This window comes from Petaurus breviceps, unplaced genomic scaffold (assembly GCF_028583685.1).
Source record: "Petaurus breviceps papuanus isolate PSGF00001 unplaced genomic scaffold, PetGlider_PUasm1.0 173, whole genome shotgun sequence".
NCBI classification, from domain to species: Eukaryota; Metazoa; Chordata; class Mammalia; order Diprotodontia; family Petauridae; genus Petaurus; species Petaurus breviceps.
In genome coordinates, this window is record NW_027185759.1 from 1,600,637 (window position 1) to 1,626,761 (window position 26,125).

The following is a 26,125-nucleotide window of genomic DNA, read 5'->3' on the forward strand; positions in this document are numbered from 1 at the left end:
GAAAACGGATAGAAGGCACTTTGCAAGTTTTCATCTGCAGTAGAGACATTGCTGTTACTTGGATGGTGTCCTTCCAGCATCCCCAGGTGAGGCCCTCTTCCTCCGAGTTAGCCAACCCTCCCACCTGTGTGCCCCTCCCCTCCAGCTCTGGTGAGTACACAGCTGATTAAATGTCAAGGAGTGTAAGGTCAAAGACAGATCCCTGTGGCACTTCGCCCAAAACCCTCCTTCTAAGGTGATGGCCAGCCATTAATTATTATTATTTTTATTCATTTATTTATTATTTTTTTAAAGCAATCGGGGTTAAGTAACTTGCTCAAGGTTACATGCCAGTTACTTCTGGGTGTGGTGCTGACTATCTGAGCCCAGATTCGATCCCAGGTCATCCTGACACTGCAGCTGGTGCTCTTACTCACTGAGCCACCTGGCCGCCCAGCCATTAATTAGTACTAATTATTTGATCCATTCCAAAATCCATCTAACTTGGCTCTAGTCTGTTGCCCATCTTGGCACCTCCTGCAACCTCCCCCCCGCCCCCAAGCACGAGGGTCTCCGCCCAATCCCCACTGGGCAAAGAGGAAGGGGATTGACTTTCCAGGGTCATACAGGAAGTCCCGTTTGTAGACTCGAGTTTTTGTTGACACAACACGCAGCGACATCGCCTCTTCACTGGCCCATGGCCACGGTGCCTCGTCCATCAAATAAGGGTCTCGTTCCTGTTCTTGGGAATAGAGGAAAAGTGAAAAAACAAATACCAAGAGTCTGGAAACAGTGAATTCGCCCACATCACAATCCTGAGGTTTGGATTCCGGCCGAGGCCCCGCATTGTGAAGATGAAATGGGAGGGCCTGGTGCCAGATGGGAAGGCTGGGAGCTGGGAGCCTGGGAGCACCAGGGAGCCACAGAGCAGCCTCTTGTTTTTCCCTCCAGGAAACAGCTGTGAGAATGAAAGGGGGGAGGGGGGCTAGAAGAAAGCCCTTGTCCTTGATCTGAGCGGGGAGGGGGGAAACCTGCCAGACAGAGCTTATAACAGGACGGGAGCAGAGCCTGCCCTGGGACCAGCTTCTGCACTCAAGCACTTGGTCAGTGCCCTCCGGAACCAGCCTGCGGATCGCAGCAAAGGTATGTATGCCTTTGTGAATGGGAATTGACAAGCAGGACAGTAGGAGAAACTGAGGCCCTGTTCCTTCAGGAGGGTTTGGCCTCCCTCCCCTTGCCCAAGAGACTGTCACCAGCCATTGTCCTGGCTAGGCACAGGGATGCTGGGGTCATCTGGACCACAGTTAGGATAGGACCAGGAGCAGAGCTTGGGGAGAAAAGCTGTTGCTCTGCATGAGGACGTTGGGGGGGTCTTTAATGCCTGTGATACAGAGGCAAGGTCTCCCAGCCCCGAGTGTCCTGGCTCAGAATTCTGAGGTCCACCACTGACATCTATTACCTGTGTGACCCTCCAGCACATCAGTTATTCAGTCGATAAGTGTTTCTCAAGCCCCTACTGTATGTCAGGAGCTCTGCTAAGTGCTAGAGATACAAAAAGAAGCCAAGGAGAGTCCCTGCCCTCGAGGAGGGGGCAGGAAACAAGTCAGTGGGTGTGAAGACAAGCTGCAAAGAGGACAGAGGGCATCCCAGAGGGAAGGCACTGGAATGAGGGCCTGGGAACTGGAGGAGAGCAGGGCACAGAGGTGAACCAGCCACAGAGAAGGGCTGGAGCCAAGATGGCCCCTCTGGTTTGTGGAAGAGCCCGAGGGCAGGCTTCGGGGTGGGGGGAAGAGATGCCACCGCCCATGGTGTGGGTGCCAGGAACCTGCAAAGGGGGAGGCAAAGTTACAAGACAGGACTTTACATCGGAGCCTGGAGATAACAGGCAGCCCCTGGAGTTTACATAGTAGAGGAGCACCATGCTCAGAACTGGGCTTTTGGGGTAGACCCTCCAGCAGCGGGTGTGAGGGAAAGCTTAGAGGAGGGGAGGGGGCGCCCTGGAGGGGAAATCCAGGGCCTTGGCCATAGCTTGAATGTGGGGAGGGAGTGTCTGAGAGAGCCTGGGGACCAGGACAGGGATGTTGGGGGCATGTAGGCGTCCAGGTCCAGATGTCTGAGGCGTATGGACATGTGAGTCCGGAGGGGCAGGAAGAGAAGGAGATTGGGAAATCATTTGGGCTACCTTTCCTCCCACTCTCTCCTTAACTGTCTAAAACCAGGCTTCTGACCTCAGCATTCCACAGAAACTATTCTCTCCAAAGTGAACCATCATCTTTTGGCAGCTAGGAAGTGCCATAGTGCACAGAGAGCCTGGAGTCAGGAGGACCTGAATTCAAATCCAGACTCAGACACATACTAGATGTGTGATGCTGGGCAAGTCACTTCCCCCTGTTTGCCTCAGTTTCCCCGTCTGTAAAATCAGCAGGAGAAGGAAAAGGCAAGTCCGCTCCAGCATCTTTGCCAAGAGAATTCCACATGGGGTCCCTGAGAGTCAGAAAGGACTGAACAATAACACAAGCATAGAGATGATAATTAAATCTGTGGGCTCTGATGACATCACCAAGTGAAGTAATAGAGAGGAGTCTGAGCCAGACACATGAGGAGGGTAGGGAAGGAAGCAGCGAGGGGGCCTGACCTTAGAGATTTCAGCCACCAAAGTGAGGAGAGGCTAGGACGATGGCCAGCACAGAGAGGGACCACAGGGCTTTGCCTCTCCCCAGGAATACTCAGTGAGAGTGGGGGGAGAGCCTGTGGGAGGAATGCATTTACCTAGAGGAAGCTGGGAGGCTGGGCAGCGTCTCCAGGTAATGGGGCCTGCCTCTCCTCAGGGGGCACACCCGTCTCAATGGTACCACAGAGCTGGCTCTGGAGAGATGCCTTAGCTTGCCATCCCCCCATCAGGACTGGCGCTGTCTTTTGTCTCTTTCTGTACACCTGGTGCCTAGCATACAGCAGGCGCTTAGTAGCGATTGCTTAAAGAGAGGCAGAGCAGCCAGAGCTTACAGGGACCCCCACCCCCACCCCAGAGCTGCATTCTGCTCCCCTGTGCCCCGGGGAAGGCAGGGGCACAGCGCTAAGGTCCTCTGCTCTGCTCAGGCCGCCTCGGGAGCACTGGGTTCTGTCCTGGGCCTCACCAGTTTGGGCTAGAGAGTGTTCAGTGGAGGGTGCCTGGGATGGTGCCCATGACCTTGGGACCTCAGTCAAAGCACCTGAGGAACCGTGGGGGCAGTGAGTGCTCAGTGACTCTTGAGGAGACCTGGCCTTTTGGCCAAGAACTCTGCAGATAGAGGAGAACCCCAGGGCTCAGAATGGCCTCACAGCTAGGAAGTGCCAGCTCTTTCCTGACTGCGCTCTCTGCACTTGCACCCACTGCTTCCGGTTGTGTGGAGGTTCACAGACCCCTAGCAGGTCCAAGCTCTGGCCATCCATAGGGCCTTCTCTATGACGCCTGCATCTGTGCCAGACGCCCAACATGACAGAAGCATCCCCCAGCCCCAGAGAGCACCCTCGGGCTCAGCCTCCTGTTCCCAAGGTCAATGCCAACTCTGGGACCTTGCTGATAGAGAGGGGAGTCAAAGGCATGGGGCTGGCAGGTAGCAGGCTCTGGGGGGGTCTCTGTACTCCCAAGGGTCTCCGTTTCTCCCCTCCCCTCCCCTCCTTATCAGGTGCAAACGTGCTGTCTCCTCAGCCCTGGACCTTTCTGGGACCACACCGAACCAGGATGGTGATGCTGCTGCTTCTCTCTGTCCTTGTGGGCCTCTCCAGCGTGGCTGACGGCCAAGGGGTCCACCTGGGGTGGTGTCCTCAGCCCCTTGTCCAGGAGAACTTCAATACCCATAAGGTAGGAGTCCCTGTGACCCAGCGGACCTCATTCCTTTGTGGATCAAGCAGCCAGGAGAGTGCCTTCCTGGCACAAGCCTGCCTCAAGTCCACGATACAAGGACTGGACACAGAGGAGCCGAGACCACTAGAGCCTGACCTCCCCTCCCCCTCCCTTTGAGGAGTCTGTGGCTTCCCAGGGCTGGGGGCTCTCCCGCACTCAGTCCCTCCCTGCCTTCTCCTCCTCAGTAGCTCCTGCCTGGGCCCACCCAGGAGCACCCTGCAGGGGTCTTGGGGGTGCTTTCTCCATTGCCCAGCTGTCTATCCACTGTCTTTGTGCATTATTACCCTTTGTATTCAAGGATTTCAAATCCTCATAGAAGAAGGTAACAGAGGGGCCGCTAGATGGCGCAGTGAGTAGAGCAGGAAGTCAGGAGGACCTGAGTTCAAATGTGACCTCAGACACTAGTCGTGTGACCTTGGGCAAGTCACTTAACCCCAATTGCCTTCCAAAAAGCAACAACAACAAAAAAAGGTAACAGACACCTCTCAGAAAATTACACTTTCCTCCGAATAGCCTCCTATTCTAGAGAAATGGAGTCAATTCAATCGAAGACAGGGAGGGTGTGTGGAATTGGAACCAGCCCTCCTGCCAGTCCCTTTCCAGATGCTGGGAGAATCCTGTTCCCTCAGGCTCAGAGGGGGCATGCCTCCCCACCCCCCCAGCCCCGGCACAGGGCAGACTCATAACAGCTTGGACAAAAAGGGAGGGGGAGATCATGGAGCCGGTTTGAGCGGGAGATTCGAAGCTATCTGTGGTGATGCTGGAAGGGATCTCCAAGCCCTGCCAGCCAAAACCCTGCTGCAGTAAGAATCCGGTGAGGAATTGCTATGAAATCCAGCTGCTTAAAAGAGCTGACTCTGATGAACGGATAAGATGTTCAGTGCAGGGGAAGCGGAGCCTTGAGTAGAAAGGCCCTCTTGAATCTCAAGCCAAGTCTGGGCCTTCAGAGCAGCTGCATTTTGAAGCTGAGGCCCGGAGTCCAGGCCCCGGCTCCCTTTGGAGCCCTGGGCAAATCACTGATCTCTCTGGGCCTCCATTCAGGAATCAGTAAAATGGAGAGTTTAGGCTAATTGACCATGGACTTTCCAGCACTAAATGGGTTGACTATTAGGACCATCTTAATTTTCACCAGGGGACTAAGGTCTCCTTGCCCCCCCATGGGGGCAGCACACTTAATGTACAAATCCCAAGTTCTTGGAGGAATGATCATGGCTCAGGGTTGGCTCTGAAACCATAAAGGGATAGCAAAAGCCTTCCAGACAACTGCATTTCCCACAGCCCTGGCATCGTCCCAAAGCATCTCCAAGCCTCTCCCTGTCCTCAATGCTCTAGTGAGAAAGGGTCCGTCCAGTGATCAATAATCCTGCCTGCCGTCCCTCCACATCCCCTCCCTTTATTATCTTTTATGAGCTTTGGCCAGAGGGTCCAGATTTGCTAAGCACCCATGCCAAGCTTTGCAAATAGCCCCATGCCAACCCAGATATCGCCCCTCTAGTATCTTGGAAGGTGGTACGAGATTGAAAAGATTGCTGTCAGTTTCGAGAAGGGAAGCTGTATCCAGGCCAATTATTCCTTGAAAGAAAATGGGAAGATCAAAGTGCTCAATCAGGAGATTCGGTAAGAGACCACACTCGGCCAGTCTGGGTCCAGCACTCATGGATCTCCCAAAATCCTCGCGGGAAGCCAGGGCGGGCAGGCCAGGCGGGTTATTTGCCTGGAAAAAGCCACTGGGTCCACTGCCGGTTGTGCCTACACTCTGGGTGCCCCAGACCAAGGGAAAGCACATTCACTGGGCCCTTGTTCTTAGGGACCCAGGACAATTGAGACTACTCCACATTTATTAACCACCCACTGTATACTAAGAGCCTCTGCTGAAAAACTTTTGGGCAGCTGAGGGAAAAGCCGCTTGGGTGTGGGAACTCTCCACAATGTTCCACTTTGGGGAACGGGGTGAAGTCATCCAGGAGGAGGAGACAAGAAGCTGGAGAGGAGGCGGCTGGCGGGTGGGGGGGGGGCGCCATGGAGCTGCTCCTGGTTCCTGCTAGGGGCAGGCTGGGAAGCACCCATAGGAGACCTGGCCTGCAGGAGTCTTCGGGCATGGTGATGAATCAGGAAGGGGAGGGACCCAGCCCCCTAAATGCCTTCTGCTCCCTTGCAGACCAGACGGGAGTGTGAACCAGGTGGAGGGGGAGGCCACCCAGGCCAACCTCACGGAGCCTGCCAAACTGGGGGTCAAATTCTTCTGGTGTAAGTAGAGTCTGTCCTGAAAGAAAAGGGGCAGAAGGGGGGAGGGAATGAAGGGGGCATTGACCTAATGCTGAGGGGGATGCAGGCCATCCCTCCAAGGACCACTGGGGTGGTCTACATCTCCAGGCTAGGCGGTGGAGTCTGGGGGAGAGTCAGCTGCTGAACTCCATTTCCACTATCTCCTCCCCAGCCTCCGGTGGGCCTATGAGCAGGGACCGTGGGAGGGAGTGGGGAGCACGGGTCTTGCAAGGCCTGGCCCAGAGGTCTGGCCACCTGAATCAGGAAGCCATTGTGGATGGGGTTTGAGGGCGGTGGTGCAGAGATGGTTAAGGAAGTAGGAGAGGGGTTCAGTCACGGAGAGAGGCAGCAGTCACACCATAGGGCCTGGCCTCCCCCACCCTCCCCCCCTGAGGCTCCCACTTTTGAATGATTCACTCTTGCTATTCATGGATTTTATTTTAACAAGAAGACAAAGGCTGCTTTTGGTGGCTTGAAACCCACACCTTGAAAACTTTTTATTGGGTTCATCTCTTTGTTCTTCACCAAATCTCTGCATCATCCTAAGAAATGGGCATCAGGTTTGGGGCTGCTGGTGAGGTAGCCTGGGGTACCCTGGGAACTTGGCCTTGGGAAGCCAGGGAGTGGCCTCTACGGGAGCAAAGTCTGGCCTTTTTGCAGCTTCTATCAGCCATGGCTTCTGAGGCCCTCTCAGTGAGCACAGGGTAGAGGGCAGAGATGCCAATCCCTGGGATCAGCCACATTAGCAAGGACCTTGAGGGAGGGTGCCATGAGTTGCTGCCTGTCTGGTCCCTGCCCAAGACTAGTGCTCACAGGCCCACCGTCCTGCTTGGTCTCGTAGTGATGCCCACCGCTCCCTACTGGGTCCTGGCCACCGATTATGAGAACTATGCCCTTGTGTATTCCTGCACCACCTTCATCTGGCTCTTTCACGTGGACTATGCCTGGATCCTGGCAAGGCGCCCGTACCTGCCACAGGCTGTGGTGAGCCAGCTGAAGGGCATCCTCACTGCCAACGGGATCGATATTGAGAAGATGGTGCCCACCGACCAGATGAACTGTCCTGAGTTCCTCTAGCAGAAAGCCTGCCATGCACAGGGTGCATGCCCCTGCCGCCTGCTTTGCTCCCTGCGGAGAAGACAGCAGCATGGAAGATGGTGCCTGGATCTCCACTGGCTGCCAAGGGAAGGTCCACTGGGGTGGGGGTGGGAGAGGAGAGCTTTGGGAAAGATGGCCCAGGAGCCCGGCTAGTCAGGACCACAGCCCGGCGGCCCTGGCCAACGGCCAGCTGAGATCACTAACCTCCGCCATCATCCAAGCCCAGGAGAGCCCCTGGCCTCCCCGGTCTGCCCAGGCCTGCCTTGGCAGCCTCATGTGCTTAACAAGGCTTCACAATAAAATGTCCATGTTCAGCCATAATCGCCTGTTTCCTGGGGTGTTTCTGGGGCCAGCCCCACATAGTCCACTGTCCGGGCACTGGCCACCGTCCAGGTGATGACCACTGTCCCGGCTGCTCTGACCACTGTCCAAGGCACTAACCACTGTCCGGGCACTGGTCACTGTCCTGGCGCTGGTCACCACCCAGGTGATGATGACCACTGTCTGGGCGCTGGTCAGCGCCCAGGTGATGATGACCACTGTCTAGGCGCTGGTCACTGGTCACTGCCCAGGTGATGATGACCACCGTCCAGGGCACTGACCCCTGGGTGCTGGTCACCGCCCAGATGATGATGACCACCATTCAGGGCACTGACCACTGTCCGGGCGCTGCCCAGCGCCCTCCGCGGCAGTCTGGCTCCCTGCCCGGGCCTGGTCTCTCCCGAGAGAAGCAGGCACGACTTCCCTGGGGAACAGAAGAGCAGGGGCCGACAAGCATGAGGCGCCTACTGTGTGCGGCGCTGGGCAGGCCCTTCTCCCCTTTTCACAGAGGAGCAAACTGCGGCGCGCACCGCCCCCTGGCGGCCGAGCTCCAGCCGCCTCGGCTGGCGTTTCCATGGCTACGCCACGGCAATGCTAGGGCATCGGTAAATCAGGGCGCGCGCCGGGGAAGCCACGCCCCTTCGCTCCGGGGGACGTTCGCAAGCTCCGAGCCACGCTGCGTAGGGGACGCTCTGACGCCCCGCCCCCCCCCGGCCCCCCCCCCCGTGCCGCTCTCCTTCCAGTCTCGAGTGTGGGGAGGAGCGAGCGGCTGGATATCGCGAGAGTACTCTCCGTTGGGAGTAGGAAGGGAGGGGGCGCGTGCCTCGGTTCTACTTCCGGCGGGACGCCAAGGTGCGCGTGACAGCGCGCGTCGGCCCGCCGCTTCCTCTGCGGCCTCCTGCTTCCCGGCTCTCAGCTCCTCCGGCCGTCGGGTCGCTCGCTGTCTCGGTGTCGGGCGGCCGTGCTCCCGGGGCCGAGGCCCGAGCGCAGCGGGGGGGCGCCCTGTCGGAGCGGGCGCGGCGGAGCGGGCGGGCAGGCTCGGAGGCCATGGCGGCCTCGGCGGCCTCGCACCGGCCCATCAAGGGGATCCTGAAGAACAAGGGCGTCACCGACGGCCCGCCGGGCCCGCCCCCGTCCGCCGGCGGCTCCTCGGCGGGGCCCAGCTCGGCGGCCAGCGACGATGACTTCGGGTGCGTGTGGGGCGGGCAGTGGGACACCGAGGCGGGGCTGACCGCGGCCGCCCCTTCCCCCGCGCGGGGCCGTTGAGAAGCCGAGAGGCCCGCGCGTCCGGCGCGTCTGCTGTGTGCGGGGCGGCCCCGGCTGGGGGGGGGCTGCTGGAGTCGGGGAGCCGGCGCCTCTCGTTCGCCTGCGGGCCGGCTGATGGCTCAGTGCTGCCGGGAGCCGCCGGAAACTATCCACTTCCGGTGGGCGGGTGGTCGCTACAATGTGTCCATACCGGGAAACTGACCAGAGGCGCGTGGGCTTTGCCGCTTGTCTGGTCGGGCCCGGCGCTTGAGTCACATCTGCAGCCCTTTTTCCCAGTGTTCTCAGAAATGGTCTGGAGGAAATTACAGATGTTACTTAGTGCCGTGAGGAAGGTTTTACTTAAGTTTGGTTTGGATGGTGGCAAATCATCTAGAACAGATCAACCAAGAATCTTATTTCTTCTGTGTTCTTACAAAAATCGTTTTTATTTCTGTTTTGTCTTTATGCCCTCTAAATTTCCCCACTTTCTCTCTCCCACCTGCCTCCCAGAGAGCTCTCCCATACGACAAATACTTGAGGTATCTCAGGCTTTCCCTCCAGCTTAAACTTCTGCTGAGATTTCTTAGTTGACAGCAGCACTGGATGCGAAGGCGTTTGAAAAAAAAGAAAAAGCTGAAAATGACTTTCATGCTGAATTTTTCCTCCTCTGCTCAAAGTAATTGCCTGTCAAGCTTAAAAAGACAATCTACCTTAGAATTGTGTGACATTTTACAGATTACTCAGGTCACAGAATCCCTTGTAACCTTTTCACTTCAGAACAATTTGGCAGGGTCTGTTTTCTATTTATACCCTTTTTTTTCCTCATTTAAAAAGGTTCTGCTTCTCAGGAGAAATTAAAGGGGACTGAAACCAGAAAGCCAGGGCTCATCCATGGTCAGTTTCTCCTGCCTTCATCCAGAAGAAATGGAACTTGGACTGTTTGGTAGTAAATCCAGGTGATAGCAGTGGCAGATTTCCTCCAGAACCAAGACATTTGGGTTTTCTTTGATTTTTGTTTTTGCTTTGTTGGTAGTTGAGCCATATAAGTTGGGTCTGACCCCTCTTGACCCCATTTGGGGATCTCTTGGCAAAGATACTGACTGGAGTGGTTTGCCATTTCCTTCTCCAGAGTCCTCATTTTACAGATGAGGAAACCAAGTTAGGCAGGATGAAGTGACTTGCCCAGGGTCACACAGCTAGTGAGTGTTGAGGCCAGATTTGAACTCAGGACTCCAGGCTTTAGCCACTTTGGCACCTAGCTCCTCCTGGTCTTTTCAAAATAGTGATTTATGGCCCAGTCTTCTCAAAGTTTAGTTTGAAAGAGGAATGGAACTTCTGTCATTTTCGCAAGAGGCAAGGTTAAAAGTTGATTCCAGATACCGGTTTGAACCATGAAAAGCAAAGGATGAGATGAATCTCGTCCCCTCACTCATGGCTGTCTGCTGCTTCCACAGGGGATACCCCTCCTTGTATTACCTTGGAATTGTGTTCGACTCCCCTTCTTTCCCCCGCCCTTTCTCCATCCAGTCACTTACAGAGGTCCTGCTTGTGACTTCTTGCCTGTAGTGTACCCCTCCTCACCAAGGTGATCACTCTCCTTTCCAGTCCATCCTCCACAGCCGCCACAGGCTGTTCCTAAGGCCCTTGCTCTGCTGGGGTGAGGAGCGAACTTTTTTATCTTAAGGGCAGTAAAGACAATCTGATGTTTCTTGAGGAGTGACATGGTCAGAGACTCTGCTTGAAGAAGGCTTTGGGGTGGCTATGGAAGGTAGGGAGAATTGAAGCTGGAATGGGGATCCCAGTTTCTCAGGCTGTTGCACTTGTCTAGACCTGAGATGGTGGGCCCTGTGTGTGTGATGAGAAAGGATAGATGTGAGCTGGGATCGAGAAGACCCGACACCTTGTGGGAAACCTGAGGAAGACCCTGATGTCCTGAACCTGGGTGTCAGAAAGGCTGGCTCTCTGGGGGAGAGGCAGGCTCAGGGGGAAAGAAGGTGTCCCCCGGGCATCCAGGCTGAGGTGCTTGTCAGGCAGGCGGGGAGTTGGGACAGAGATGAAGGCTGTGTGTAGATTTGGAAGGGAACTGAATTCATGGGAGGTCATCAGATGAAGAGAAGAGGACCTGACACAGCTCAGACTTAGGGAGCTAGACCTGGACAATGTCTGTTGAAGGAAACAGATTGCATTAGAGAGAAGAGGGTCATCCAAGATAGAACAGCAGCAGGGATTCTCTGGGGTCATGTAGTCCAAACCCTTATCTGATAGATGAGGAAACAAGGGCCATAAACCACCTAGTGGACACAGTAGCAAATGTTTCCTGATTGATTGCCCAGTGCCACAGACAGGTGGGGGAGTCAGGATTGGAACCCAGGGCCCCTGTTGCCAGACCTAGAGTTAGGAGGAGGCTGCTTTTCTCTGAGTGCATGAAGTTGGAGTTTGGGAGGGAGGGGGAAGAGGAGGGCTCTGCCTGGGGAAGTTTGTCCTCACCCCTGTGTCTGTCTGGGAGGGCCAGCTCAGGTATTTGCTCTGGAAGCCTTCCCAGGTGGCACCTCTCTCCCTGCCCGCCCTCTGGTTAATGCTGGCTCCCACCTTCATTGCCTTGCTGCTGTCAGGTCATCAGCACTAAATACTCAGCCTTTTGCTGGTGAGTGTCTGGTGATCACACTGCCCTCCATAGCTGCTTACGTGCTTTTGGAGAAGTCGCCATGGACATCTATGGAGACAAAGTAAATACTGGGTAGTTTGGGGTCTCCTGAGTGGAGGCCTGAAGCCCCAGGGTTTCCTAGGTCATAACTAGGCACTAGTGGTTATCCCTAGAAAGGCTGGCATCAGTGTCTTTGGGAGCAAGTTAATAACTTAATAAGAGGCCGGCAGTTAATGAAGAAGCAAGCCAAAAATCAAACAAACCTCCAAACCCTCCACAGTCATTAGAACAAGAAAATTAAACCAAATGGTATCTCCTTATGACTAAGCTGAGCTCTGGAAGAGAGTTTAGGATACGCACAGGCTTCCCTCCGCAGAGGAGGGATCATAGGTAGATGTCAGGCATGACTGTCTCACAGAGTCAGCATCTGCTGACCTTTTAATCTTTCATATGCTTCAGTCAAGAAAATTTGCTGTCGCTGACTACAAGTGAGGCACTGAAGGGATTATTAGACCTGTCTTTATAGAAGAGTAAACAAGCTTTGGAGAGATGAAATCACCTTTCCTGGTCATAGCCAGTACATTGTCAGTCAGCATTGGAATTCCAGCCTGGGACTGCCTGCTGACGAGTCCCACGTGCTCTGTTGGCATCAGTGCAGTTACTTAGTTACTTTGGACTGGGCAATGCTTTTAAAAAGCTATTTCTGAGCATTTCCACAGACCCAGGACTGACAAAATGTGCTCACAAAGTAAAGCTTCTGAGAACTTTGGTCATGGTGAGAGAAGCCGCTTGCGCTCAGGCTGTTCATTGCACGCCGTTGCTGAAGGGTTTCTCTTCTGATCCTTAAGCGGGTCGGACTGTCCCAGTCTGATGGATGCTTTTTGGTTGTTTAGCAAACCAGCTTCTTATAGGTAGGGGCTGAGCTGCATTTATAGCTTAGGTTCTCTCTCTGTAATGAGGCTTTAGCTGTGGCTCTTTGGTGTGATTGTGAAGAAATGAAACCAGAGGAATGTCCTCGTTCCATGTGGGCCAAACTGCTGTTTCCCTGCATTCTTCAGAGCCCCTCCCCTTCCCTGGGCCGGGTGATGGAGGGCTTTGGGGGATGTTTGCACAGTAGAAAGGTGCCAGATGATGGTGTCCAAGCGTGCTGTAGCTTTGTCCATTTCTTCTCTGCCCGACCTCATATGAGTTCTGAGTATTAGCCGTTTTACCAAGAGTATGTTGTACTTGGAATGGTCCTTCCCTCAGCTGTCAGAGGGTTCCTCCCAAAACCCAGGGGGCTCCCCAGTAACCTTTAGGGTCAAACCCAGACTCCTGTTACTTCACAAATTTGCCCAGACGCACATATCTCCCCACTGCTCTGTGCCGTCTTTAAAAATGTTTTATTTTCCAAATTCTCCTCTTCTCTCCGCAGTCCACGCACTGAGAAGGCGAGAAATACAATCCCCGCTCCATGTAGGTGTAGCAGCAAGCACCCCAAGCATCCTCAGGGTTTGCTGCCAACACAGGTTCTTGGATCTGCTTTGATAAAGGAAAGCAACTCAAAATGGCTTAACAAGCTTACTTTAATTGGTCAGATATGTATTGTTTACCTAGTTCAGGGGAAAAAGGTCAGCACCCCGAACTTCAGAATATACAGACAGAATTATCAAGACAGAAACAGATCAAGTAGACAGATTTCCAAACTGTCCAACCATTACATCCATACCAAACAACATCTGGGTTTCAAAGCCAGGGGGCTCTCAACAACGGCTTCCCAGAATTTCATCTGATCAAATCACAGAACACTTCTCAAAGTGAGCCCCAAAACAAAGCTACACATCAGGGCTTATGTAGCCTTCTCCTGGCTCAGAGAATGTAACAACCTTATTGACTCACTGGCCAATCAAGAAGTATCTACTGAAAAACAAGCCTCCCACCCCAGGCTCCAGGTGTACTTTAGCCTAGGGGCAGGGAAGATCTTTAAAATTTACATTCCCATTACAGTAGGGAATCATGCCAAATGCTTCTGCCTTCCCACACTTCTGTGCCTTTTCCTGGGCTGCCCCACATTTTCCTTTAAATCTCAGTGGAAATGCCTCCTCCCCTCTCCTCCTTTTTTCTCCATGAGACAGCGAGTCGAAGCTCTCAGGTTTTTGGTTGGTTTTGTTTGGCTTTGCTTGTATTCAGTATGTGCTCAAGTCCATGTTGTTGCCTGGTATAAGGGAGTGTAAGCAAGCTTCTGGCAGGCAGGGCCTTTTTGACTGTACAGCACCTTTCTCTAGCACTCAGCACAGATCCTGCAGAATACATGCTTGTGGATTGATCAGTGACTGTCGTAAGTCTTCATTTACTTTAAATGGAGCTTGAATTCTGCATCTGAAAAATAGTGTTTAAATTAAGATAGATGTCCACTCCCCAGAATTTGGATGGTTATCAGTTTTTTACTGGGGGGGAGGGGGTGGGGTGTGGGAAAGTTTATCTTTTATTGTATTGAAGATGTTTTTTCCTTTTCATTTTAGTAAAAAATCCCAGAAGTGGGATGAGATGAATATCCTAGCAACGTATCATCCAGCGGACAAAGACTATGGTTTAATGAAGATAGATGAGCCCAGCACTCCCTACCACAGGTAAGAAAGAGCTTGATAGTGAGTCTTAGCTCTAGCACGTCATGATCCCTCTCTCTTGTGCAGTGGCAGTGATGCCCCACCGTGGGACGTCATGCTGAGGTTTCCATCTTTTATTCAAGTGTTGAAAACAGGAAGTCTTATCGCTAAGTTGTATGGGAAGAGGTAGGTGTGGGAGAAGTCATTGATTTCTGGCAGTTAACCAGTACTTGGAAGGTCATTGACCTTATTTTTAATAGCGTAATTATCCCAATCATTTCTTCAGAGTAAAGAGAGGAGGCTGTCTGAGATTCTTACATCACAGCCATCTCATAATAAAAAGAAGATCACTTTGGCCTGATAATCCCTTCCACAGGAGTGAAGAGGTTAGAAGGAACTTGGTGGATTATTGAAAGCTCCTGCTGGTTGTACTATTCAGGGGTTATTCACTCATTGGGTTTTGGCAGCTTGGCAGATCTTGCTGGATCTCATAATTGTGTTATGAAAGAGGATTGGGAGCTACTGACGGGATGAGTGTGAGCGGGCAGACCCCAAGGTTGGTGGACTGCTTGAGTTCAGGAGTTTGGGGCTGCAGCAGGCTGTGCTGATTGGGGGTGTGGTTGCCATGGGTGGCCACTACGCTTCCAGCTGGTGAGATAGTAAGAGCCATGGTGGGGCAGGGCACTTAAGAAGCAGGCCTCTTTTCTGCCCGCTTTGCACAGGATCTCACAGTCTGGCCCTCCAGGGAAAAGAGTGCAGAGCATCTCAGTGTGTGAGGTCTGACCATCGTTCTAGACAGCATAACTTGGCTTGTAGACATGCTCCAGTTCCATGCCTTTAACCAAAGGTGGCTTCTTTCAGTTTAAAACTGAGAACAGGAAAGGCAGAGATGAAGATGGCAAGAGAGCCAGTGGTGCCAGGAGTCCAAGCAGAGGGCCTTGTCGTGAGGAAGGGGGAGGTCGTTGGCCAGCCACCAGGGGATGTCCCTGACTTCAGGCCTGCCTCTTATGTGGTAATCCCTGGGGCCCTCCTGTTGTCACCGACCAGCCTGCTTGGCTTGGTCTCTGGGGCCTCAGTGTCCTTGCCTGGAAAGCGAGGATGTTGGACAAGATACTGAAGGGTTTCTTTGGACATTAAGATGCTGTGAACACTCCTAGGGCTTCTTGAGGTGACAGAAGCTGGCTTATTGCACCTCCCTGATTGAGGGTCATTTTATAGCATATATTGAATGTTTTAATTCAGTCTACGTTTGTTACAAGTTTATTGTGGGCAAGGCACTCCAGTTTAAAGTGAAGGATCTGCAGTGACACTGTGACTTACCTGAATCATTCTGCTCTTCTAAGTCATCACTGAATTTGATATGGCTTGGTGCTCGTCCCAAGGAGCTCGTGGTCACACACAGGAAAACTCTTATGTGTTAGTTGTCTACATTGGTGCTTTTCTGTTAGTCTGTAAAATGTCTCTTTCCAGTGTTCAGAATGAAAGGAGGCAGGCCAAAAGAGGAATGGCTGAGAGCTGACAGTCTGCATGGGAGTCGGAGGAACTCCCCAAACAGCAGACACATCCACATGCACGTCTCAGTGTGAAAGCACGGATCCTGATGCCAAGTGTCAGGGACCTGGTTTATGTAAATCATTGAGATCTTTCAAATGTTCACATTTTTCACTTCCATTTGCTCTTCACAGTGGTGATTTATATTATTTGAAAAGGTGTTTTGAGTAGATTCAGTTTATAAGCCAGATTGGATTTTATGTTAAAAACGCGGGGCTGGGACCCAAGCAGCGGGTCCCTTCTGCTACAGTAATTAGGCATGGACAGGAATGTCGTTGTCTCTCCTTGTGTTTTGTGGTTGCAGTCATGTGCTTCAAGCATTTCTGGTCTGTTTGGCATTCCAGTATGATTGGCGACAATGACGACGAGGTCCTGAGCGACTCAGAAACGAATGAAACGCTGCCCCCAGAAGTCCTAGCCCGGAAGTGAGTACTGCTGTCCCTGTGACTCTCCCCTCCTGGATGCCCTCAGAGGAGCTTGTCTGGCTTCTAGAACAGCTGGCGCGTAGGAGGGCTCGTAACGTTCTCTTCTCTGAACCTCACAGTTGCCCTAAGAGGCAGGTTTTATAGATCTTGTTATGCCCATTTTACAGATGTGAAAACTGAGAAGACAAGTGACCCATGTGGGCCAAGGGACCAAGCTCCTCCCTCTCCAGATACAGCAGCACCCTGCTTCCACTACAGTTCAGTGGCACTGAGTTTATAAAAAGGTGCACACTGTTTGGATAGTAGGAATGATAGTCATTAGTGGCAGGGAACCAAAGTGAGCCAGATGAATTGAAGAGAACAGAGGAAATTACAGAGAGAGCTTCGGGATGTAGTCTGGTTCCCCTTACTCACCCACCCACAAGAAATGAGAAAGGGAAAAAGGTCCTGACCAGCCCGCATCTTCACTTTTGGTCTTGTTTTGGTGCCCCCCATCTGCCCCATTCTTGCAAGTCTTAATGATGCCACGTCTTCTCAGTGTGCTGGTTGTACCCTCTGGTGTGTGTCTGTGTGCGTGCATGTGTGCTGCATAGTGCATAGTCATTTACTCCATGCTAAAAGCAGGCTTTGTCTCTCGGGTAAGGTTATCGGCTGCAGAAGGCTCTGAACCCAAGTTTCTCGTTCACGATGATGAAAGCAGTGAAGAGGAAGAGGACCTGACGCCTGAGGAACGAGGTAGGGGGCTTTCTTTACTGTTGGTTGGTTGCTGACAGTGCTCAGGAGAACCAGCCAGTTAGTTATTCACCAGTCGTTCCCATTGTCTCCATCGTTAGGGGACAGGTAGAGAGCGATGTTCTTAGTGGCGAGTTCCCCACTTTCAGACTGTGTTTGGGAGAGGAGGTTACCGAGTATAAGACAGAATCTTGACTCCGTGTTTGTTTGGAGATCCGTAGGCACTGTTGGGTAAGCAGGTGAAGTGGGCTGGAAGAGGGAAATTTGGTCTTAGAGCAGCAACATGCAAACCGCAGAAATGGAGATTGGCTGGGACAGGTCAGAACCGAGGCAAAAACCATTTCTGAAAGGGCGCTGCCGGAGGCTTGACCTCTCCTCACAGTGGACTGTGCCTTCCTCTAAGCGGTGGCTCCAGCGGTAGGGACACTCTCCCAGCTTGTGGGGACATCTAGCCTTCTCCTGAGTTCTGCTTGGAAGGGAGCTCCAAGAAGTAGGGGCTGCCACAGTGCCAGAGGAATTTGGCTGGCTCGCCAAGCTTTTTCAGCAACACGTCTACATGTGGGTGGGCTTCACAAAGTCGGGGAACTCATTTGGGAATTTTCACTGGAGTCATGGCCAACACTTGGGGCAGGTGGGAAGTTCCTGTTCTTTGGGCCACAGTCTAGAATGTCAGAACTGAAAAAGACCCGGGAAGTTTGCTGAGATTGTTCTGGCAAGACCTGCGTCCAGGTAGCACGTACGAGCACCAGGATGACCTTCGTGGCTTTCCACATTGGACTCGTCTCCAGTCACTTCCACCTGACCTCCACAGGTCTTGGCCAGGTCTGTTAAGAAGCCTGCGGGCCAGCAGCAGGCCTGGGCAGTAAGCGGCAGCAGAATTTGGCAGGCCAGCCTTCACACCGTCCTGGGGTAACTCGTGGGCATAAGCTGCACAGACCAGACAGTCGCCCTTTTCACATCATCCAGATCCAGGTGTCCACCTGCCCGCTAGATGTTCTCCCTGCTTCCTTAGCTGGTCAGTGCCTTGCACATGGGCTCTGCCACCATGCCAGCTCTTGCCCTTGTCCTAGAGGACCTTACCACAGATAGGGATGCTTCTCCCTCCACTCTCCTAACTTCCTATTCAGTTTACTCAGCTCCCACAACCACCCCTTCTCCCGCACCTTAGCCACTCAGAGACACAGATGTATGCTTGATCCACAGATGGCCACACTTGCATTTGATCGCAGTCTTTTGTCATTCCGTCTTTTCCTGTACTTTCTGACCCCGAGGTCTGCCCACCTCTTTTCAGCTGCATCTTCTTCCAGGTCATACTCCCTACGTGTGACTGTCCTCTAGGGGCCTGCTTCTTCCCATCAGTTCTCATGGATTCCATTATCTCTGTGTAGATGATTCCTAGAGGATTTATCCAGCCCTTATTTCTCTGCTGCCTCCAGGTGCTTAATGGGCACCTCAGACCCAGCGTGGCCAGGATGGGGAGCTCATGACTTTTTGCACCCAGATCCTTTCTTCTGCCTAATTTTCCTGTTACTGTAGAGGTCACCCCCAGACTCCAGACTAGGAGTCATTCTGGAGCCCTCACTCATCCCCCCCGCCCCCATCTAGTATGGTGACGGGGCCTGTCAGTTTCATCTCTGCATCATCTCTTGAATTCACCCCCTTCTCTGTGATGCTGCCATCGCTGTGGTGCAGACCCTCGGTGGCTCAGGCCTGGACTTGTGCCATGGCCTGCATGTCTCCAGTGTCTCCCCACTCCAGTCCTGTCCATCCTCCATTCAGTGACCAAAGTGAATTTCCTGAAGAGCAGGACTGACCCTGGCACCCCTCTGCTCAGTCAACTGCAGCAGCTCTCCTGTCTCAAGGGTCAGATCCTTCATAACCCAGCTCATTCCTCCCCTCTTCCCCTTGGCTGCCCTCCTGGCTGTCTCTGCACCACATCCTCCATCCAGGGCCAGACCTGGAGTCCAGCAGGTTCATGTGTCCCCTCTGATTCCCTCTCGGAAGCCCCCTGGCCCTGCAGCCCCACGCCAGGCACCGAACCTCCCGTTGCTGCACAAGTGGGCATGCTCACGGAAGGCAGTTTGCGCGGACACTCCGCCACAGGCACTCGCTGCGTCAGACTGGAACGTCTTCGTCCTTGCCCCAGCTGAAGGTCCTAAGATTCCGCAGAGGAGGCCAGCCCCTCCATTGTGTAGATCAGGACACTGAGGCCTGCGGGGTAGCATGACTCCCAAGTCTAGTGCACTCCACCTCTGCTGTCCCCCTCCCCTGCAGGGTCACACTTTGTTGCCAGGTCTTAAGAGTTCTCCAGGATCTGGCCCTGCCCAGCCTTTCAGACTGTGGTGGTTAATAATTAGTAATGACCGAGGGAACAATCCATCATGTTCAATTTATTAGCAAATAGGAGTCACAGGGAAGGCTCACCTTCTGGATTCCCATCTGGCCTCAGACCCTTCCTGGCTGTGTCACCCTGGGCAAGTCACTTCATCCTGTCTGCCTCGGTTTCCTCATCTGTCACATGAGCTGGAGAGGGAAACTGCAAACCAAAAAAACCCCAAATGGGGTCAAGACATGCCTGAAAAACAGCTGAACAGCTAGCACAACGAAAGTGTCAGGCCAGAGACACTGAATGCAGAGTGAGGCAGGTTTTTATGTATTAAAACAGTCAAATGAGATCATTTAATTAAAATAAAGAATTAAGCGAGCTACAAAACCAGGTAACCTGATTGCTCACTGGAGGAAGGCTTAGGGACTTTCCAGATTGGGAGGGGGAGAATAAACAGGTACAGTTCCCTGAAATCAGAAAGCATCATCCCGGCTGTCCCCAAGCATCTGCATTCAGTCAGAGGAGTGTGGAAGCAATAATTAATGACCAGGACAGGGACAATTTTCCGTTAAGACATGGGTTGCTCGAGATGTGTAATTGCATCAGCCTTGGGCTCTGACTGGGTTTCTGGTCAGCATAGCTCAAGTCCTTAGTTAAGGGTCTCTAGGCAGCAGCTAGAGGGGGTCCGGCTTCCTAGCCACACAGGGCTAGTCTCAAACAAAGCAGTAAAACTTCCCCTAATTCCTATAATTGGACAAAGTTTTCTCATAAGACAGGAACTGAACGAAACTTACAATTGAATAGAAGGGAGCTGACTTGAGTCCTGAGATGGAGTCCGTGGGGCTCACTCAGTTCTGCCGGTTCTCCCTCTGGGTGCCGGGGGGAAGAGGCTAGCCCACTGCCCCTGTCAGTCACTTCTCTGTAGTCCAACCGATATGGTTTTTCAGACTATGTCAAGGGCCCACAATGGACTAACTTTGAGAGGGGAGATTTACATGTCCCCAAGGTAACCAGTCGTGAAACAGAAGGCCAAACCAGTACAGTGATGATCACCAGTGGTCAGTAACATTGTGAATTTGTGTCCTGGTAACACACTTCCAACATCCACTTAGTCCTCAAGAGGTTTTGCCTGACCTGAAGGTCCAGGTGTCCCACGTAGTCGTCTGGGCTTGGAAAACGTCTTCTCTTGAATGTTCTGGAGTAGGACAGCTGTGAAGGGGGCGGCTCTCCTTCTCTGGGTCCAGATCACTTGTGGAGATTCCTGGGGAACTGCTGAGATCCACCAGGAACAAGCCTCGCTAGCACTCACACTGTGCTGAGCATTTTACAGTTGCTGTCTCTTTGGTCCCTTGGGGAGGTAGTTACTCTCATTATTCCCATTTTATTGATGAAGAAACTGAGGCTGACGGGGTGAAGTGACTTGCCCAGGGTCACACAGCTAGGAAGTGTCTGAGGTCAGATTTGAACTCAGGTCTTCCTGACTCCAGGGCCGGTGCTCTATTCATTGCGCCACCTAGTCGCCCCTGCATACCTATTTTTTTTCCACTCTGGGGTTACTTTCAGACGAGCTGCTTCCTGTCCCTGCTGTTTTATGCCCTGGGATGGTCTCTGTCTGTCCCCTCTTGGCTTCCTTCTCATTCCCATATCCCTTGTAGCATTTTGCCTTGCTCCTCTTCCCATGAGGCCCAAATGGACCCACTGCATGGCTGGAATCTGGGCCCCAGCCATCCTCTTCTCTGGCTTTTCCTGCAGTTCTCCACTGCTGGAAGTGTGCAGAGGGAAGCAGGTGAAGCTTCATTCATTTGTTAGGTTGTAATGATTTTAAAAAGTGTTGAGGGGAGAAGATGGAAAGCCCCTTTGAACTAAGATGTGCCTTTGGGTCCCCTGAAGATTGTAGTCTACTAGGACCTTCCTTCCCTTTCCTTAGTCCTGTGGAGAAATGAGGTGTTGAACAGGGTGCATTTTCCCTAAAGAAATGCCGAGGAGTCCAAATGGGTAAAGCTTTGAGGAACTAAGCCTCTCATTCAGGAGCCAGTGAAGGACAGTAGGGAAGAAGAAGGCAGGATCTTGAGGAGCCGGAGTGGGGCTGGGCAAACGGACAGGCCTGCTGAGGAGCAGGAACAGCTTCCCTTTAGGTGTAAGGCTTGTCTCACACCTGCTGGCTATGACCAAAGGCGGTCCAGAGCAGTCAGGTGAGGCAGGGTTCAAGGCCAGTGGGTGTCTTTGGTGTCTTGGACTCATTGAGCTGGTTTCTGCCGAGTCCAGGTTCTGTGAGTGACTCTGTGGTGACTGAAATGAAGGTTAACTGAGGCAGTGGAGTTCCAAGCACATTCAGTTATGGGTAAGGCTGACAGTTACCAGTAAAAGAAGTCCAAGCAAGCCAAAAGACCCTGAGTGAAGGCTGACAGATCACTGTATGGACAAAAGGAGAAGCATCCAAAAACCAGGCGGCCGCATCTCAGATGGGGGGGAGCAGTGCACCTGGGTACAAAGTCAGAAGGATCCTGGGCGTGGTGGGAAATCAGGAATGGGCGGCTAGCAGCGACCCTTTCTTCCATCTTGTCCCTAGGAAAGCCTGCTGACTAGTCCACCTGGAAGAAGAGCTAATGGCATGTCGATAACTCTCTTCTGATTAGTCAGAGGCAGTAGTGGTCCAGAGATAACAGGTGTCTAACTCAGAGACAAAGACATGTGGCTTGTACACAATGGCCGTGGTGATGCCGAGTACAATCACTCACAGAGATGGAGACGGCGTCAGTCTGATTTTCTCAGCTCCAAAGGGAGGAAGGACTGAGGCCCCAGCCCCACTTCTCCACGTGGTTCCTCCTAAAACTTCCCTTGGAAAATGCAGATGTTTGGTTTTGTTATTAACGCGTCATGGGAGAGGGTGTTGAGTTGGAAATGTTGCCTGTTCAGCTCTTTCTGTCTCTTAGAAAAACGGCGTCAATTTGAAATGAAGAGAAAACTTCACTACAATGAAGGGCTCAACATTAAGCTGGCGAGGCAGCTGATTTCCAAAGAACTTCGAGGGGGTGAAGAAGACGAGGATGAGGACGAGGATGGCGCAACAAGTGAGTCTGGCGATTGAGGGCGTGCCCCGAGGGGAGCACGGGGCAGCCGGCGTTTCCGGCCCTCCGGGGGGCCTGCTGAGACGCAGTGCCCCTGCCCCGTGGCAGCACCTCTTCCTGGCCTTGGGCCCCTCCTCTCCAGCTCCCCACATGGGAAGTTTCCGAATACACTGGGGGGCTCTTTGGAGACCCAGTACTGAGTGTGCACAGACAGCCTTTGGGGTGGTCACTTGAGATTCGAGGTTCATGTCTCATTCACAGCTGGTGTCTAGAATGAACTTCATAGCAGTGGGAAGTTGTGACTTTAAAAATTAGAGATGATGAGACCCAGGTGGCCAAGCACATCCTGCCTGTCAGACTTCCCACTGGAGACTAGAGAGTAGGAGGTGCTCGGCAGCGCAGATAGGAAGTGTGGGGGGTGGCCGGCGGCCTGCTGTGCCCCACGGCCAGTCGAGTGCCCTCGGTGGGCAAGAGCACCAAGGGCAGATGCAGTGGGGGAAGCCCCCTGGGTGGTACCAGGGGTCCCCCTTCCTAGCGGGTGGCTGCTGCCCGTCCCTGCAGGGGTCTCCTCCATTGTCCTCATGCCCCTGCTCAGTCAGACCCAGGGGATGCCAGAAGCTTTTCCCTGACGCAGCTTGTTGAGGGCTTATCTGTATTCTCAGTGTTTGCTTCTTAATCTTGGTCTGATTTCCTTTTGACTTCATTCTGGCAAACAGCAAAACCCCTGGGCTGTCCCCAGGGACAGTGCATCCCAGTCCTGTTAGAGTTACTTGTGGATACAGTCTGGGACTTGGGGTCAAAAAGACCCGACTTAGGATCCTGCCTCAGACACTTCCTAGCTGTGTGACCCTGGACAAGTCACTTCAGTTCATCTGCCAACTATAAAATGAAGATAATAGCACCTTTGTAGCAGAATTGTTGTGAGGGTCCGATGAGGTCATGTTGCTGAAGCATGTAGCCCAGTGCCCGGCACACTGCATTTGGTTCATCCATTTGGAGCTTGAAGGGTCCTTAGAGGCCCTTGAGTTCAGCCCCGTCCTTCATTTTATAGCTGAGGAAACTGAGGAACAGAAAGCTGCATCGGCTGGCCCGGGGTCATTGCTTTGGCTCATTCTGCTCTTCTGGGCTCTGCCTCTGGAGTGTTGGCCGCCAGGTCCGTGTGTGCCCCCTCCCTTCAGGAGAGAGCGGGACCCACCTGGGCTCTCAGATTTCGTACCTCTGCCCTGTCTGACTTGGAGGCGGGGCCACGGCAGGATCCTTTGTGGATCTCCTGTCCCTGCTGGCAGCCTAGGGAGCGGCTGTGCCTGTGGTCACCAGTAACAGTGCCTGTCATTACCGTCCTACCTTTCCCAGGACCTGGTGGGAGCAGCGAGTGCCAGAGCCCGTCAGATGTTCCCTAGAAGAGTTTGGGATAGCGGCTCCAGACCTCTGTTCCTTCACTGCATCACAGCTTTGGTGTTGGAATGAATATCAAGTGCATTGCCAAGAATTTGAATGGTAACATGAGAGAGACTGCTGGATGAGGCAGAAAAGGCTGGAGAAGACCTCACGCCTCGCGTTTGCCTGAGCGGCCTCATGTTCACACGCGCTTCCAGACGGCGTTCCCTTCCTAAAACACTGGTTAGTTGTATAGGGTTTTATCACTTTGTGCGCTTCAAAGTTAAGCAGTAGCTTTTCCTTGTTAATTTATTCGCTACAGTTCAGGAGGTGGTATATCACGCATACATTTTTTAGAAATTCAAATGGTATAGCAAGTAACAGATTGATAAAATCTCATCCTAATTAAAGATAGTAACCTCTTTTTTTATTGAAAAAAGGGATTCTTTTAGCAAAAGCTCTTCCATAGCTCTGTCTGATCTAACGACGATAAAATTCTTATATTTTTCCTTTAGACCTCGAAAGGAAAGCCTGGCATTTTTTGTCTCTTCCGAAGGAGCAGTTTTCACAGTGACTTTTTGAGGTTCAGTTTGCGTTAACCTCTGGGCTCCTACCCTTTTGTACACTTGATGGGCAGATTTGAAATTGAGTGGACACAACTCAGCAGTCTCCCCACTCCTTCCATGCCAGCCCCCATAACAATCTACCACATACCATATGATCCTTGACATTCGATTATTGTAACTTGTGTGTAACCGCAGTGGCTGATTAGGGTTCCTGGTCTGCTTGGGCACCAGGTAGAACTGTCTTCAGTAATGATAGTCTTCACAAGAAAATAATTCGAGTTTAGTTGAAAAAATTGTGTTCTTCCACTTTGGGGGATTTTTAGCCCATCAATCACACTGCTATTTGAGTTCTTTTTCTTTTTTATTTAATTAGCTCCTAGGAAATCCAAACTGCATTGATTTGCATGACTAGGAGAGGATTGTGTAATGTGATTTGGTATAATTCCCAGACTGTGCTCATTCCTAATATGAGACGAGTGTCAGTAGGGCCTGCTTCAAGAGTTAACACAAAGGCCAGTTGTGCTCTAACCTTCTAAGGTCGAAATACTTGAGTTTTCTCTGAAGTGGAGTTTAAATCCATTGTGTTTTTTGACCTAGTGACAGCTCAATTTGTAGTCAGATATCTATAATTTAAATGTGATCCTTTTGAAAGCAGATTCTCCATTATATGGATGTACTTTAAAAATTTTTTGTGTATCTTGTATATATGAAATAACTCTTTATTGAGCAGCTTAACTAAGGAAACATCAGGGTGTGAGTCGATAAAACAGTGAAGACTGGCTGCCATTGGAAAAATGTGATGCTTCTTTTAAACATTTTATGAAACAAGTATTTTTTACAGTGAGAATCCAGACAAGATTCTTGTTGCAGCAGCTGGATCCCAAACAATGGAAGTCTTGCTGGGATGCCTTCCTCTGCTTGTACCCTCCTTCCTTCCTTAAATACAGTGGTGTCATCGGTTTTTAAAGCATTCTAGCCCCATGGGGAAGAGGTGGGGGAGTATCAGAGTGAGGGATCCATGGCCCTTATCTCTTTTTTGTGTTCTTAAGGTTCTGGGGGGGGGGGTTGTTTTTGAAAATATACAAAAATACACACACACACACACACACACACACACACACACACACACCAGCTGCTCTTTGAAGACCTGATATAAAGAAAGTTCTTGGGACTAAAGTATCAGATGACACTTGACTACTCTATCAAGTCTGGGGTTTGTTCCTAGAAGCTAAAGTTAGTTGGAAAGTTAATTGGAAAACCACTTAATTCTTATCCCAATCTTCCAGAATTAGGCAGACAGAAAAACTTTAATCTATCTGTAAAACAATACAGAAGACATCTATTAGTTGGAATGTGTATAGTTAAAATCTGTTATTAAATATGTCAGGACAAAACTTGGCCACATAGTTTTATGAAGATGAAGGGACACGTTTTCATAAAGTCCTTGCTGGGTTTCCCACAAATTGCTATTACAAAGTTAGTGTCTGAAAAAATACCTGATTCTAAATGTAAAAACACAAATGACTAAATAAAATTTAAAAGACTTAAAATTTTCTTGAATTTTTTTTTACCTTGCATTAATACTCTTAATAAATATTTGTTTAATTAACTTGGAAATAAAAGGAAAATTTAATTTTTCTTAGGTTCTAAATATAATGTTTTTCATTTCAGTTGTCATAATAATACAGTCTATGGATATGCAGATACTGGTAGGTGATTTGGCTTTTCTTTTGCCCAGTTGGGTGCTAGCCCCAGCCACTTTTGACTATTCTCTGTGTTGCAGGGCCTTGGGACTGTGGTCCCTGTACAGCTGCACTAAACGTCAAAGAAAAAAAAAAATGGACATACGCAATGTTGCAGTCGTTCCCCACCACTCTGAAGGAAAGTCAAGATCAGGGTGGGGATCCTGCAGTCTGGAAGCCACATGTGGCCCTTTAGGTCCTCAAGTCCTATACTTTGAATCCAAACTTCACGGAACAAATCCCCTTAAAAGGTCAAAAGACCACACACCCAAGGACCTAAAAGGCCACTTGGGGCCCAAGGCTTCAGGTTCCCTGCCC

At 51.7% G+C, this 26,125-nt stretch overlaps 2 protein-coding genes across 3 annotated transcripts; both read left to right on the forward strand.

The window, feature by feature from the left end:
• Window positions 1–421: 421 nt before the first annotated feature.
• Window positions 422–7,546, forward strand: APOD (apolipoprotein D). Of its 2 annotated transcripts, XM_069083272.1 has the most exons (6): window positions 423–799; window positions 931–1,122; window positions 3,668–3,820; window positions 5,358–5,479; window positions 6,021–6,109; window positions 6,969–7,546. In XM_069083272.1, the coding sequence occupies exons 3-6, from the start codon at window positions 3,701–3,703 to the stop codon at window positions 7,202–7,204; spliced, it is 567 nt and encodes a 188-aa protein (XP_068939373.1). In that variant the 5' UTR covers window positions 423–799; window positions 931–1,122; window positions 3,668–3,700; the 3' UTR covers window positions 7,205–7,546. The 2 variants fall into 2 exon arrangements, with proteins under 2 accessions (XP_068939374.1, XP_068939373.1); XM_069083273.1 differs by having other exon boundaries at window positions 422–1,122; window positions 3,645–3,820.
• A 914-nt stretch (window positions 7,547–8,460) lies between these two features.
• On the forward strand, window positions 8,461–25,615 carry PPP1R2 (protein phosphatase 1 regulatory inhibitor subunit 2). Its single transcript, XM_069083271.1, has 6 exons — window positions 8,461–8,736; window positions 13,937–14,044; window positions 15,916–15,996; window positions 16,640–16,731; window positions 21,988–22,125; window positions 23,476–25,615. Exons 1-6 carry the CDS (start codon window positions 8,594–8,596, stop codon window positions 23,520–23,522), a joined length of 609 nt encoding a protein of 202 aa, XP_068939372.1. The 5' UTR covers window positions 8,461–8,593; the 3' UTR covers window positions 23,523–25,615.
• The last annotated feature ends 510 nt before the right edge of the window (window positions 25,616–26,125 follow it).